Source organism: Lepidothrix coronata, unplaced genomic scaffold (assembly GCF_001604755.1).
Source record: "Lepidothrix coronata isolate B3197 unplaced genomic scaffold, Lepidothrix_coronata-1.0 Scaffold13, whole genome shotgun sequence".
Taxonomy (NCBI): domain Eukaryota; kingdom Metazoa; phylum Chordata; class Aves; order Passeriformes; family Pipridae; genus Lepidothrix; species Lepidothrix coronata.
This window is the reverse complement of record NW_016690193.1, coordinates 3,650,846-3,667,794: the sequence shown is the minus strand read 5'-3', so window position 1 is coordinate 3,667,794 and position 16,949 is coordinate 3,650,846. Positions and strand designations below refer to the sequence as shown.

The 16,949-nt window shown below is 36.6% G+C and overlaps 1 protein-coding gene across 1 annotated transcript in view; it reads left to right on the top strand.

Moving 5' to 3' along the window:
- FBXW7 (F-box and WD repeat domain containing 7) overlaps nt 1-16,949 on the top strand; it is a 168,217-nt gene that overhangs the window by 54,017 nt on the left and 97,251 nt on the right. Inside the window, exon 2 of the mRNA XM_017805941.1 lies at nt 12,976-13,533. Within this exon, the coding sequence (XP_017661430.1) occupies nt 13,045-13,533 (489 nt within the window). The 5' untranslated portion in view covers nt 12,976-13,044. The remainder of the gene's footprint in view (nt 1-12,975; nt 13,534-16,949) is intronic.

The window sequence follows — 16,949 nt, the reverse complement described above, 5'->3', positions numbered from 1 at the left end:
TGTTAGAAAACAACTAACCCAACAATGTACCTTGTGTGATCAGTGCACCCAGAGTTCTGTTCTTTTGTTTCAACAGGGTTTGACTTTTCCCTTGCCTATTGTGTTGTGGGTTCTTGTGGCACATAGGAGAGAAACCATCTTGTCTTGCCGATTGGTGCTTTGGATTTCTACCTGTTACAAGCAGTCTAGCAAATTTCTCTTTCTGAATATCAGCACTTCACTGAGATCTGAGCAGTTTCATCTACTCACTTTCAAAACATGCTGGTCTCCAAGATCCACAAGGTGTGTCGTAGCAGCTGACCTGGTGTACAGCTGACCTTTGTGAAACGCTATACACCTCACATATAGCATGGGGGCAGACCAGCTTTGGATGGGGAGTACTGCAGTCAGTATAGATCACTGTAGATGGTGCTGTTTAGCACTGCTGTCCCAGAAAGATAAAGGTCACTCTTCACCTACATGAATCTGCACCGACAATGCCCTTGAAAAATCAGGAATGTATCTTTGCACCTTTAATGTAGGCCATTCTACATTCCTGATTTATCCAGCGCCAGCAACACCATGTGAGTTAGAGGAAACTGGTGAGATAAAATTTATTTGTATATTTTTTTCTGGAATGGGTTAGGGGACACACAGTTAATTTTGGGGAAGCTCCACTGAAAATATCCTGTGGCAGAGCAGTAACAGCATCTTGAATGACATTAGTCTCTGAAAAGAATCTCCACAACCTGTTTTTAATCCATTCAAATATGATCCCAACTTCTAAATTTAAGATTGTTTATATTTGTACAGTCTGTATCAGTATCTCTTTTAAGTTGGTAGTTCAGGTAAATAACTTAATTGTTAATTGTGTATGTGGTCAAGTGGTTTTCTGAATTGGACTCAGCTCTTTTTACTGCTTGTAGTCACATTATTTTTCCATGGTAGGAAAGGGTTGTAGAGCCGAAACATGGAATATTTAGAGTTGATGGCTATGTAAAATTTGAAAGAAAGTTTGAATGCCTGCTTGACATTAATATTGTAGGCCACCTTACATTCTTACATAGGCACCTATTTTTTCTTCTGGTCATGCAGATACAAAAAATTACTTTCCTAGTCCCAGAAATAATTTGGGCAAAGAAATTTTATGTTTCCATAGGTTGTTAGTCAGATACCCTGCTGCTAAACCTGCTGCTTAATCAGTTGCTGAAATAAGATTCTCAGAGACCCATTTTAAGGGCACTAAATCAATAACAATAATTGCAACCATTTCCATTTCTCCGGTGGAGCCTGCTAAGAGTCTGTTTGGGACAGGGCCAGATTCCTTTAGACAGGTTGGGATATCATCTTCCTTCAAACCTGTCACTCTCACATGCTGTTTGTCAGCAAGTGCCTTGTTGTTCTGCAAGGTCAAATTTTAAATCTACTGTTGTAAAGCTTCTCTGTGACACAGAGAACATAACACTTATGAACCAATGTGTGGTAGGAAGTGTTCTGGAGATGTGAGGTTAATGAGAAAGCATTTACTGGTTTTTTATACCATGTGGAGAATGTAATTGTTGGTTGGTTTATTTTTTTGCTTTTAAGTGAGACATCAAAAAGGGGAATTTGTTCTGCTGTGTTGTGCTGGTATGTGATCTTGTTTTACTTATGTCTTTCTACTGCTGAAAATGCTGAAAATGCAGACAAACCCATTTATTGAGACATTTCAGCAAGTCCAGTAAATGCTGCTGTTGTGTTTCTTTTTGTATTTCTTGCTTTTATAAAAAAGTACAGATCAAAGACTCCTCCTTATCTGATGTTGATGCAAAGGCATTTAACATATTCATTGACTAGCTTTGGAAGAAAGTACAATTCAGAGTTCATCTTTGAAAATATGGCATTCAAAATGGAGACAATATTGACCAGTGGATACTGCACAGATCCGACTGAATGTACACAGCTGAACAATTTATAAGATATGAATTGGGATTGCAGACAGATTGGCATTCTTCATAAAATATGTATTACTCCTTGTTCTTTTAGAGAAACCTCACAGCAATAAGGCTGAGCTGTAGTTTTTCCCACCAAAATGGTAAAATACACTAGTGTTAATATCTTGTGTTGTTTTCTACCTCAATCTGACCCCAGCTACCTTTTATCTCACAAATTCAGTTTATAACTGGTGAATCAAACACAAACAAGAAATGTCTTTGTCTTTATTATATTACAGCCTTTTACTGCTGTCTGCTTTAACAGTACTGATAAAATTACTTCATTGTTTTCACCCTAGCAATTAGGGCTACATCACTTCAATGTGATTAGGGCTCAATCACCGAATCACAGAATGAGTCAGGTTGGAAGGGACCACAGTGGGTCATGTGGTCCAACCTCCCTGCTCAGGCAGGGTCATCCTGGGACACATTGCACAGAATTGCATCCAGAGAGTTCTTGAATATCTCCAGTGAGACTGACTCCACAACCTCTCTGGGCAATCTGTTCTACAGTCACCTGCACAGTAATGAAGTTCTTCCTCATATTCAGGTGGAATTTCCTGTGCATCAGTTTCTGCCCATTGCCTCTTGTCCTGTTCCTTGGCATCAAGAAGAGCCTGGCTCCATCCTCTTGACACTGTCCCTTCAGATACTTATAGACACTGATGAGCTCCACTCTCAGTTGTCTCTTCTTGAATTTGAATAGGCCCCGCTTCCTCAGCCTTTCCTCTTAAGAGAGATGCTCCAGTCTCCTCATCATCATTGTTGCCCTTCACCGGACTGCTCCAGGAGCTCCATGTCTCTCTTGTACTGAGGAGCCCAGAACTGGGCACAGCACTCCAGATGTGTCCTCACTGGGGCTGAGTAGAGGGGCAGGATCACCTCCCTCGACCTGCTGACAGTGGTCGTCCTAACACACCCAGGTCTTGCCTATTCTTTAAAAAAAGTCTGAAGAACAACTGCAAATAGGAAATTAAAATAAAAATTTTGGGCAGTAACCTGGAATAAGCATTGTCCACTGTGGATCTTGAGGTAAAAATTGTTGTTGACAGCTTGGAAAGACTTGGGGGCTTCATTCTTTTTCTCTTGTTTCTTGTCGTCTCGTATGCTTGAAATAATATAGAATGACTGGAAATTTTAAAAAAGTTTAAAAAAAAAGTGTAGTATCTGAATAAAGAGATGGCTATTTAATCTTGGTAGGATATTCTTTATTTTTACAATAACCTTATAATTATTTTTAGGGGGTTAGTCTGATGCAGAAGCCTGCAACTGAACAGAACAGTGAGATTTGGAATTTTCATGGCATAACCTGCATTGCTTCTCCACTACTTCATTAGTCATTATTAAGAGGCTTGAAAATACTGTTCTGTACCTTGAAGCTTCTTGAGAATAAAGGTAGTTGACTATTCTTGCTGATTAGACGTAGTATAAGAGCTGCTTGAAAAGGGGACATTTACTTTAAACTGGTTTTAGTCGTTCAAAGAAAAACATTCTTAAAGAGTAGCCATGGTTTTTGATTCTCACTTTCCTCAGCTTTAATCCTGCTGTCTTCTTTTCAGCCACTAGAATGCTTTTTGTGTGTTGTCATTCCACATTAGAGGACTCTAATCTCAAATAGCTTTGAGATAGGGAACAGTTTAGTACTTGGTGTTAATTTCCTGCCCTTCCTTCCATTTCAGTATAATGGAATTAAATTTAAATTCAACTAAATTTAGCTGCTATTTGTCCTCAAGATCTATTCCCCCAGTTCAGTTAGAGATGACCTTTTTTGGTCCATCTTTTCTGCCACGTGTTCTAAGTTGATTTTTTTTGTAAATGTGTGTATCTGCTCTTCTGTGTGTCTGCCTGTTTGTGCTGCAGTTCAGCAGCATTTGAGTTGTAGTTTTAGTCCAAGAAATTGTGCCACCGTTTTGCCAGAAACTGACACCAGCCATATGGTAAAATTGCAATTCAGTATCAGTAAACCCCTTAATTTCGGGAAATGTACCCAGAATTACTTTTATGATTAGTGGACAGGAAAGGAACCAAGACAGAGAAGTCACTTGGCTACTTTAGAAATCACTTTGAGGTTTTCAGACAAACATCTTAATGGCAATGTTCTTGCTGCCAAATGCTCTTTTGCTTTTGCCTTCAGAATAGTTTGCATTAATAATGAGCAACTCTGCTTGGAAGTTATTCATGTGTTGCTCTGATGATACAACTTTGCAAAGCAGCGCCAGGCTGGGTGACAGACTGTGTGAACAAGTACATAAAGTGGTTCAGCATACCCTACTGCTAAGGCCTGTAGGTTTTCCCATTGGAAGTGCATCCCAGCCCCTGGGCCACATTCAGCAATATTGTGGATGCTGAAGAAAAATGCATCAGTGCAAAAGGAGACTAAACACTCCTTAAAACTTAACAGATTTGGATAATTTGAGGTTGGAATTCACCCTTCTTTTCAACAAGTAAGTAAACTAAGGTTGTGAGTCTGTGGTAGTTAGCGCTTTCCAAGCTGGCTTGAAATCTCCATGGTACTAAGAAGCATTGTTCTACTTTCTACATGTGCCTGTCTGTCCCCAGACCAGACCACCTATATTCTCTATAACAGAAGTCCTTGGGGTCAGTTTTACAGCAGGATCAACAGCACTGCATACAAGGAGCTCCCCAGCTGCCCAGAAAAACAACTGCTGAGGATGTCTTTATGTAGCTCAAGGCCTTTCATCCATAGGAAAGGAGTCTGAGGAGAAATAAGGCTTTCTAGTAGTGAACTTCAGTTAAGCCATGCTGGAGTGTTACTGTGTTGTGGAAAACTCTCCCGAGTTAACACACACTGAATTATAGGTACCAACAGTAGGAACCGGAAACCTCAACTATGAAGTCTAAAACAATCATTCAGTAACATTTATTTTAAGTAAACAGGAAATGTGATTACTGTACAGAAATAACTCCTTTCTTCCCAACTATCTAGGTGAACAAGGATTTTATCTAATAGACAAGAAGTAATATCCGATCACTAAATGCTGAAATGAGAAAAATCCAAATGGAATTAACTATGATGATAATTACTCACTGTAATAGCTTACTAGGAAGATAGTAAATTCATCACCACTTTAAGTCTTAAATTAGAAATACACTCCATCTTAGTTTAACACACACATTTAACAACTGCAGAACATGCAGCACAAGTGCAGCTACCAGAGCATGGTTGGCTGACTGTCTCTCCCTGAAAATATACACAAACAAGAGCTGCTGTCACCTCCTCTCTGCTCCCACGGTTTCACAGAGGCAAAAAGTATTACCAAAGTGCTAGCTAAAACCTGCCTAGTTTCAGTGCAGACTTGATGATTCTGTTTGTACATTCCTAGCCTTTGCTAAGTAACCATGCAACTGCATCTTTAAATTTGAAGGGAGTATAATAAAGGGCCTGCCTAATTTTCTAAATTGAGAATTTTTCAGCCCCGGTGCTTCTCAAGTAATGTACCTAGAGATACTGGGTTTGTGTTGCTGGAAGTATGATCTAATGTTTGCTTTTGGCAGGAAACTCTTCCCTTCTTCGTATGCACAGAAAGCATAGTTTACATGAGACTGAAATATTAACAGATAGAAATGTGCTGTTCTAAATTGAGCAAACAAGAATGCTTGCACTGTATGGATAGCAATAGTAGTATAGGCCTCCTGTAGTAATCTAATTTGTGGGGAAAAAATAAGCAGGTATTCATTAATTACGCAAGGTAAGAATTTTTTATTTGGAGAGGTAAAAATTTTTATATAAGAACCCAAGTAATGGTACAGTTGTCCAAGTGGAAAGGTTAAGATGATGTAATTGAAAACTGTGTGCTTTACTTTTGTACCACAGAGGTCCTTTCAATGAGAAAATAGACACTGCTTGATACTAAGTGAAGCACACAGGAGAACTTGCCTGTTTTGTTTTCAATACTTGTTGGAAAACTTGGCACCCTTTAAATAACTCAAAGCTTTTTTTACTGCTTTCCTTTTTCTGAGGAAAACAGGAGAGAAGCCTTTCATTAGTTTCATATGATAGTTAACTTGTCACATTTTAAAGCTTAATTATTTTTCTTTAAAAAGTTGTTAGTGAAAAGACAAACCAGCCATCTACTGTATAACAGTTATTAATATAAATACTAAAAATAACATAATTATTTATATGAACATAGTAAGATCAGCCATAATACTCATCTCCTCCTGCTGTGGATTGTTGTCCCCTGTGATATCTTTCAAGAAATGTAAATGATTTTATTTGAAATTGTATCCATTCAGTTGATGAAAACATAACAATGCAGAATTAAAAATAAGGACTAATTTTTGTAATTTTTCCTGTTAGTTTTCACTTTCAGGGAGCTAAGAGATATGAACAGGGTTCATGATATATAGACTTGAGCTCCCCACTTCTACAATAACACTGTACTGGTATGTTAATAACTTGTCTATTGGGATATGGCTTTGAGGAAAATGAGTTATTATTATTTTTTTTAATACAGCTTTCTTATTACTATATGATGGAGGCTTTCAACCATTTCCTTATGGATCACTTTCACGTTTCCCTCTTATCTCTACCCCATCTTTGCTACAGCATCTCACAGTAATTCACATTTTCTTATGTGTCATATTTTAAGGTAAAAACGTAACTTCTGTAAGACATTATTCACTGATTATTTGCTATATTTTTCTTCTTTTTGAAACAAGGAAAATGCAGGTGTGTTTTGAAACACTTCAAATACAAGAATTAAGGTAATTAATTACTTATGGACAGATGTTTACAGAAAAAAAATTCCCTGTTTCCTCTTCCTGTTATGTTTTGATTGCCTTAATTAGGACATCAGGTCTCTAATAATATATTTTATAGCATGGTTCTTTGTGCTATAGCATTAAAAACTGCTCCAACTTCAACTCAGATTATCCCATCTTTTAGCCAGAGCACTCCTTGTTTTGAGAATGCACAAAGAGTGAAGAAAAGTCCTTTGGTTTAAAGCACTAAGACTTGATGCTCCTCTTGCTATTGCCAAGAGAATCTGTTGAATCAGTTTGAGCTGTAATACATCCAGGTTCTGTATTTGTTGTGTGTGTCTGAACTTTGCCGGTGGTTGTGTTGCTCATGGGAATGGGATGAATCTGTGTATGCCCTACCTGTACACAGCAAGGAAGCGTATTGCACCTTTTGCAGCTTTTCCCACTCTACCCACAGGCACTATCTGTGAGGGTTAAGTGAACCTATTTCAAAGAGGTTGGGCTTTTACAGCAGTGGCTGCAAAGAGTTTTGTTCAGCCGCATACTCGTACAATACGTTATTTGTTTCTGAATGAAGACTTGACATGAAAAGTTAATGTTCTGTGATGATGTTAAATGTGCAGAAATGGAGATCACGTGGAAACTCTATGGAAAAAATAAATTTAAAGAGAATAAATGATAGATCCATAAAATGAAATAATTTATTTTTACATTAACAGGACTAAACTCTTTTGAACAGAAAATGTTATCTTTGATTTAGCAGTTGAGTTTTAAAGAGGATTTGGACATCTGCAGATGGAAATCTATATGTGAATGTAGCTGAAAGTCAGAAGAATGCAATCTGAATGCTGGACTCTTGTCTTTTCAGTGATATAAAATATCTTGATGTGTATATAATAATTAGACATGATCATATATATTTTACCATAGTCTGAAGATCAAGTATGTGACCACTTGTAGCTCAGACTGTTTCTTCTAAACTCTTGCAACTCTTGCTCATGAAAGGTATATTCATTTCTCTTCTATCTTTGATATTTCCTTATCATGCCACTTAGCTTAAGTACTGCTAAATAGGTGTAAATTCTTGTATCATTTACTCATTTTCTAAACTTCTTTTTGTATTCTCGTTCTCTAGTGGATTTTGTGTGCAATTTCGTATTTCATCCTATATTAAATACTTCACATATATGTGCCAGAAGAGGTAGGATTATAGGTCCTCCATACTCCTTTGTCTTTTGTGCTCAGAGTTAAAACAGAGTTTTCTTTTTAATGGCTTCTGTGTGTTTGTCCCCATGACTGATAGCAAGGGACATGGCTCTGTCATGCCCTCACCACTCACGTATCATCAGCTATTGTCTTTCTTCCAAATCTATTTGTTTTCTATGGGGAATGGATCAGAACAGATCTGTGTCTGAAACTCTAAAGTAGCACTCAAGGCTAAAGGGAACTGGGAGACTGAGGCCTGGGATTAAAGGAGAGGTGTTCAGAGGCAGTCCTGGGAGGAAGAAGTTTGGATGATGAAATAGGAAGAGAAAGGGTAAGGTCTGTTGAAATAGGATTGAGGGGTTGATAGAAGCAAGTGAACAGGAGGGAGAGACATCTTACAGTAGACCGTGTGTGGTGGGAAAACTGCAAGTGTCTTTGTTCAGAAACATATTTAGAAGGACTTGAGGAAAAGCTTCAGAAGGTAGATGCAAAGTTGGGGCTGGATTTCAACAGGGAGGGGGATAATTAAAACTGGCCACAAAAGAAGATTAGACACAACTGGACCTAAATAAATTTACGTGGGAAACTTTGTGTTTTTTTAAAATTTAATGAATACTAAATCTATTTTTTGTGTGCTGTCAGATTTATGTTTGATATAAGTAAGTAATTAGAGGAGCACTTTCTTTTAGAGTTTGTTGCTCTGACCACTTTGCACTGAATAAACAACATGAATTGATTGTTGAAGTATCTTGAGATAGTGAAAAAAGGAGCAGGATAATTTCTGATACAACAGAAAAGTTGCGTGTGCTGCTCTATGAAGTGTTGGCAAAGCTTTTCTGGGAGGTTAATAGTGAAGCAGAAGCAGAGAATCTTTTTAGCTGCTGTTTTGTTCTGGAGCTTGGAGCCAAGTAGTTTATAATTTTTTAAAAAAACAATGTGTGCTTGTAGAATGACTTGCATTGTTAATGATGTATTTTATTTTGAAGAAAAGTTATTGAAAGTTTTTAAAGCTGTATTTCAGTCTTGTTCTAATCAACATTTTGCTTACTCATGAGGGCCTAGTTTTAAGTTACCAATGCACCACTGTCTGTCTTGGGCATAGTGTTCTTATAAGGATCTTATATTTATTTTTTTTCAGAAGGTAGATTGGGATGTTGAAATGAAATCATGGGAGACCCTTAGCTTGGGTGGGATGTTCCTTTTTTACTTTCTTTCACCTCAATTCACTATTACTCAGTTAATTATCATGGTAAAATATGAGGTATATTAGTAAGTTAGGATTTAATCAAGTATCTATAGAAATTTTTGTGTTAGTCCAGTTGTCTTTGTCCACTAAATCTGTAGTCTCAAAAGATTTGTTCTAGGAGCATCCACTGCCCATATACCATGTTGTGACTGTAACCATTCTGTCTTTTCAATAACTGTGGTCGTGATCAGTACTGGCATGATTTAGGTTAGTATCCAAGTCAATCTAACTCACTAGTTTCAAAGTTAATTCTTTAAAACCTTTTCAAGATCTGTTACATTTTGTTAAAAAACAAGCCCTGCCACCCCAACCCCCACCTCTCCACACTCAACTAATTTCCTTTTTTTTTTTCTTAGGAGTTTCAAGTGATAAAAAAGGAATAATAAAAATCAGTAGGACTGATGGAAATTTCCAGATTTTCTCATAGTTATGTGGTTTTACAGGTTAAAAATATTTAACAACTTTTTATCTGTGTTAGCAGGATAGAGATATTTTGGCACTAGAGCAAGAAGTGAAGTGGTCATCTTCTCGGTACAGGGTGCCACCTGTTGTTGCAGATAACCTTGAAGAGTTCTCCCTATAGTTTTCCAGTGTTGATTGGCATTTCTTACAGGTGGTTTTGAGCAGCTGTTGTTCATGTTTATTTTCATAACCTATCTCCTGTGAAAATTTAATGGATAAAGTTGAAGAATTCTGGTTAAGCAGCATTTAGTATTCAGTATAGGTGTGGGGTGCATTCAGCCTTCAACAGAGGTGGGAAATGCATTGATCAGTTCTTAAGTTAGCAGTGCAACGAGTCTGGGGACTTACAGTTTCCTTAGGGATTCCTTGCCTTCTGCTTTCCCCTACAACTGACTGCAAGTGTTAAGAAGCTTACTTGGGAATTGCCAAGTTAGACTCATTGACCAAGTTTAATGAGTTTTACATGTTTACGCAAAGCCTTACCACTGCACTGCAATGTTTAGGTGTTTGTCTAAAAAAATTTCTTTGAGGTTTGAGGCAGGTAGGAAAAACAACAGCCTTCCTCAGTGGATCTGCTGGGATTTAGCTGATTTGTGTCATTTTGGTCTCTGACCATGTAAATGAAGGAGGCACTGTAGCTAAAAAAACAGCATTTCAGTTCTCTGGAAGTTAATTTGTAAATACACTTCTTCCTGCAAAATAGTAATAATCCTGTCTTATTCCTTATCTACCTTATATATGGAAATGATTGTATCTTGTGTATTAGCTGACAGTAGTTAATTCTGAAAGCACTTACATGACAGAAGGCAGCTTTAATGTTTTAAATCTCTCAGATAATGTGCATCCATCTGTTCTTTAGCAAATGCATCACCTCGCTGCATACTGATGATTTCTGATGTAGCACTGCTTGTAATTAAATTTTGATAATGTATTTTTACAGGTTTCTTGAAAAACCAAGTTAAGTTAATTCATGCAAATGCAGAGTAAATGGAAGTCACTTATGACTGAAGCTAATTTCATGAATTGATGGTCACTCAAAAATGTAGGAATAATTAAAAATTTATAATAGCACTAGTGTACGTTCATTTTTTTAATTGGCTAGAATTTTATTTGGGTATAACAGTAACAACAGTGATATTTTTGTCACTTAAACATTTAGCAGATTCTTGCATTTGATTACTTAAGTGTTTCAATGCTGACCTTTTATGTTTGTTGCTTACAGATACAGATTGAAAGTATGTATTAAATTATTGAAACAAATGCAGCATTTGCAGTTTTATCAAGTACATCCTAAACCAATAATTGATGCATATATAATGCTGCTGATACTGAAAAAGTACAATTAAAACTTTTAAACTTCATTCATGGCTACTTAGAGAATCGTTTGTGGTGGAAGCTAAAATTGCTAGATTGTGACAATGTAAGCCTCTTGTTCAATCTGGTTTTTTTTTTACTTTTTAATTACTGATTTTTACATTATTTAATACTTCAAAATTTCCAAGACTTTTCTCTTTTCATGAGAAAAGAAGATTGTAGTGTTGTCTTGTTCATAATGCCTAAACTATGTCGCAATTCTGATATATAGGTTGTATTAATGTCAGATTATATATGCAACTGAATTTGACATTTGTCCAACTGTTGTTATTAAACATCACTCCTATATGCTAAGGTTTCTGGGTTTTGGGGAAAAATGTTAAGTGAAAACATTTCTCTTACAGCACACTCTTTGTGGCATCTTTCTCAAGTGCTGCTTACTGCATATAGAAAATGAAACACATTCGCTTTTGATGCCTCTTGAACATAAGAACAGAGACATTAGCTTTTGGTTTGGGTTATGTGCCCTAAGTGTCCTAATGCTTTTCTTCCACTGGTGAAAACAAGTCAGCACATTCCATTGAATGTATGCAGCTTAATTGTCTTTTAGTATTAGCTTCTCATTCACTGATTGGAGCTAATCACTAATGGATGCTTTCTTTGGACACAATATTTCAGCTTTTGACCTTATAAGGTTTTATTTGGGGGAATTGTCATCTGGGTAGATATGTGGAAACTTGAGAACCATGTCTTTGGGTTATAAGTAATGTTTCCCTGAGGAAGACAGGTGCAGAGAGTTACAGAATTCCAACTATGAATCCACCTCAGAGCAAGACTAGAAAAACGTCTGTAAATACGTTTCTGTGGCTTTTATAATACAACACACTGAAAATTTTCATAGAGCTATGATTTCTGATATTTTGTCCCTACTTATCAATAAGATGAATGTTTTTACAATTGACATGAAGCAAAGGTGGCTCTACACACGATGACAAAGCTACTTATTTTCTCTTTGCACACGTTTTCATGGCTAGCCTGTGTATGTACAGTGAATTTGATTACTTGTTGAGTTCATGTCCAACTTCACCTACTCAACACATTGCTTGAATCTAGGGAAACTGCAGTCTGGATGCACCAGCCTCAAAGGCTGTATATGTATAGCTGGAAATCTAATATCAAATTTAAGAACTAATTAGTATGTGTTATATCCCTCTGTTCTTATATATTGCTTGGATGAATATGTGTAGCTGAATATGTGGATAATTTGGAAATTGCATTAGTATTTTTCAGTTTCTAGTAATATGCACCTAAATTTGGCCTCTTTGTAACTTCTCAGAGTCTCATTTAACAATTATTGTAGCTTCTTAGAGTTTTACTGCTAACAGTGATTTTTTTTCCAGGTGAGGTGTATGCCATTTCTGGGCCACATGGGCTGGTTAGTCTGCTTCTGACCACTGGGCATCTCTGTGGCCAGCTTAAGAATTGGCAGTGATAAGGCTGTATTCTTTAATTGGTGTTCTCTTTTTTGTTTATCTGAAAGAAAATTAGAGTGACGAGAAATGAAACTTTCAATTATACCTGAAAATATGCCTGCTCTTAATGTGTAAGCCCAATAACAGTTCACTTGTGAGTAATATATAAAGTCTGTAATCAAATGAGAAGGAAAATAAATGCCATTGGAAATTATCTGTGTCCAGTTAGACAGTAATTTCACATACTTGAATCTTCTGTTAACATGAATGCTAATGGTTCTCGTGGACTCTCTAGGAGGGCAAGTAGTTCCTCTGAATTTTGCAGAATCTGGTGCTTACAGAGACCATTAGACTGTTTGATAGAAGAAATAATTCTCTTGCTAGAAAGTTGCCTGCAGTTTGTAGAAGAAATAATTCTCTTGCTAGAAAGTTGCCTGCAGTTTGTTTGGGTTTTTCTAGTTGTTTGTCAAGTAGAAATTATTCCTTGTTTCCTGGAATTTGAAGTTGTCAGGAATAATACAATGAAATAGGTTTTTACTGCTTTATCTAATTAAAGAACTAACTTCTGTAATTTTCCACTTTTTCTTTATCTCCTTAGAATGTGAAAGCATTTGCATCTTCAGATAGCCTAGCCAAGGTCCAAGAAGTAGCAAGCTGGCTTTTGGAAATGAATCAGGAACTGCTCTCTGTGGGCAGCAAGAGGCGACGAACTGGTGGATCTCTTCGAGGTAATGCTTCCTCAAGCCAAGTAGATGAGGAGCAGATGAATCGAGTCGTAGAAGAGGAAGAGCAGCAGCAAAGACGACAACAAGAGGAGCAGCACATTGGGAGGAATGGAGAGATAGGAGGAGAAGAACCTGGATTTGATGACAGGCATGAGTCTCAGCAGGAACAGTTAGAAGAAAATAATAATAGACTTATTACAGTGGATGAAGAATCCACTTGTAATCAAGAGGAAGATGATGATGAACATGCTGGTGATCAAGAGGAGGAGGTGGAAGAGGAGGAGGAAATGGATCAGGAGAGTGATGATTTTGATCAGTCTGATGACAGCAGTAGAGAAGATGAACATGCTAACAGTAACAGTGTCACAAATTCCAATAGCCTCATGGACTTGCCCATTCACCAGTCATCTCCATTCTACATGAAGACAAAGGTGAGAAGCTACTTTTTTTTTTGCGTTCTTCAGCCTAATTAACTTCAGATTTTGGAAAAAAAATTGCATATTTAACATAAATTAAAGTTTTACAATGAAACAAAGGTTTTACTTCCTAAAGAGATCATGATGAAGAATTTATGCAGTCCACAAAAACTATGCTGTTTTAACTGTTAGTAATCAAATTATTTGCATGCATTTGACGTGAGTAAATACCCCTGTGCATTTTAAGGAATAGAACTCTTGATGGCTATGTTCAGAAGACTAAGGTGTTTCTTTATAAATATTTTTACATAAGACCCTCCTGGCATTTTTTATATTTTCCTTCTCCAAGCAGGCAAGAAGGAAGGTAAGAAATCATACATATGAGGCATTCTGTGAGGAGATCTGGTTCATTTAGATAAAAACATTGTAATGGAAAAGAAGGTTGGAAAACCGTGAAACAGAAAGTTTTTGCTTCCATCCAGGTTCTAGTGAATTTGTGGACAAAATACATGTTAAAAAAAGTGTGTTAGGCAGTCATTAAGTTACATAATGTCTGCTTGTGAGGACCTTGTAAATTGTGTGCTGATGGTTGAGAACTTGTGATTTGCAATAAGAATCTGGAAATTAACTTTCATATCTTTATTTCTGCTTATATAATCTAACGTTTTACATTAAAGTAAAAGGTTTTGGTGTATTGGCTGCAGTGTATGTTAGTAGTTTGCTATATTTTCCAAATTCGTCAGGAAGGAGGATTTCCATTAACTCAGCAGCAGCAAAAACTGAAAGAATAATGAAAGCAGTGATACTTACTAATAAGAAAGAGGAGCAGGCCAGTGTGCTTCTGGAAGAATGTTGTTCCTAAGCCTATGTACTAATTTCTTTTGTTTAATCATTCATTGGTAATAGAACACCTAACTTCCTCTCATCGTTCAAAAAACAAAACCCCCTCAAATTTTTAAATTTTCCTTAAAAAAATAATTAAAACCTGATGTAAAACAAAACAAAATAATAAAAAAAGTCAGTTAACGTAGGTTAACAGGTTGAGTATGAGCAAAAACATACAGAGATGGATAATCAGAATTGAAGAGGCACCTGAATAGGTAAATAGGTTAAACATTTGCTTCTGGGATCTGCAGCAATATGTTTTTGTTAATAGCATTAGTATGCAATTCACTTGAATGTTCAAAGTATCAGAGCTAACATCTTTGAGTTTTGAAAAGTCATAATGTTTTTGCATGAGTTTTTAGTAAATTATATAATTTTATGTCTATAATTCTACTCTTCAAGGTACTGAAGTATATGCTTTCTAATTTGGAGTGAAATACTGCCATATTTCATATCATTGGATTGGCTTTTTATAACTGAAATTATTGTTTTTATTTCACTGTATTGGTTTTGTTGGATTTAGCATGATTTATTGAGTATCATATGTCCAGTTTTGACAGTATTTAACGTAGGAAATTCTTACACTCAAAAATATATTTTTAAGTCTCTGAATTGGAAACTTGTCAAAGTGCTTTGTAAATAGCTGCACTCAAATTATGTACAGACAGAGCAGAGCATAATTTTCGGTGGTGGTCAGTTCTGAAGCTTTTTTTATTGTCTTCAATGATGAATGCAAGTTTTTTCTTTCTTTTTTTAATGCATATTTGACACAAACTGAAACAAGCTGGTTTAGCCTGAAGGAAGCCCTCTGAAAGATATGCACAATTTCTATGTGGCCTGATAGTTGCTCTGGGTATTGTTTTGATGCAGCGCTGGTCATTTTTTTCTGTGCTCTGTCCCCAAGCTGTGCTTCTGCAAGAATTGTTGGGGAGCCAGGTAGCAAACCGTATTTAGGAATTGTTCTTGATTCATGGTGCAGCTCTGTTTTAGGTAGTTTTAACTTTGTACCTGAAGGATCAGCACAGGTTAGAAAGCTGCTTGAGCTGGCACTGCTCTAGGTCATGATTACACAGTAAAACTGATAATGGCATTAATGTTGCCAATTCATTAATAAACTGACATTTAACCACAGGAACGCATTCTGTGTTAAGAAGTTTTATGGAAATATATCTATGCAAGCATGAATCAATTACCAGAGTCAAAATAAGCACAACTAATTGATATGCTACTTTTGAGAAGAAAAAGGAGTGTTAGTAGACTCATCAGCTGTATTTATGAGTGATTTCTGGTTCTACCTGTTGAAGATTAGACTCATCCTAAGAGATTCGAACCTGGTAGACTTATTTTTAGCATTTCAGATATGTTTCTTATCATATGTATTCTAGTATGGTCTCCTAACTCTGTCTGAATTACCTTGCTGTGTGCTATACTCTATGAAACTTGCTTTGTGCCACCACTATGGGCAGTGATGGCTGAATCCCCTAGTTGATGTTTGTGTGTTAGATGTAAACCTGGCTCCTCAGCAGGCATTCCCAGTGCAGCACAGTCTGGTCTTCTTGTATATATGAGGAGCACACTTTCATGACTACACAATACCAAGAGGTACCAAGTGATACTCAACAAAATAGCAACTGCTACTGCCATAGGTGTCGTTACTCAGCTCATCTTAACTTTTGGATATATTTGTTCTTTTTCCTTCTACTTTTTACTCCTTTCCTCATAAACTACTGAGTAAAGTTTCTCTCTAATCTGACTTTCTTTTGCTTATTGGCCTGCAGAATCCTGTGTGGTTAAGGAAGGAAATGTTCGTTTCCTGCATAACACCACAATGTACCCTGCTTGAGTTTGCTGCCTGTCACCTGGGCTTCCACTTGGCAGCAGCAAACTCTCTGTGTTTTACCTGATAAACTTAATCAGAGGCATAAGCCCCATGTATTTATATAAAAACACATTTTATAGATACATTTTCTGTAATGTTTATATAGTATATATAAAATGATATAAAAATGTTTTCCTCATAATACCTCTCTGTGCAAATAACTGAGATAATTGCTGCCATCATGTTGTGAAAATGTTATGACAAGGGCGAGTGCACTTGAAATGAGAAGGCCAGTGGTTCACGAGAGTCTTCATTGCATTCACCAGCAACACCCAGGCATCCAGAAGGATCCTTGTGGTTACCTGTTATGATTTCCTGCATAAAATGTTAGGCTGCTCTGTATTGATTTATATTTTTAGAAAATGTCACTGTTTGAAAACAGGAAACAGTTCAGCAAGGAAAATGTATCTCATGCCTAGTTAATAGTTTTTTGTTATCATTGGTGTTTAAACTTCTGCACTTTTACTCTGCTCTGCTTTCTTCCTGTCGTCTGACATTTTTTGACCATTACAATTTTATTATTTTCATATTGTATTGAAGAGCTGTTTAACAAACGTGTTTTTTTTTCCTGCATACATAAAACAATCAATGTCTTCCCTGAAAGGTCTCTTAAATGTAAATAATACAGACACTGTGTCCATTGGGCATATTTTTTCCATTTTTTGTT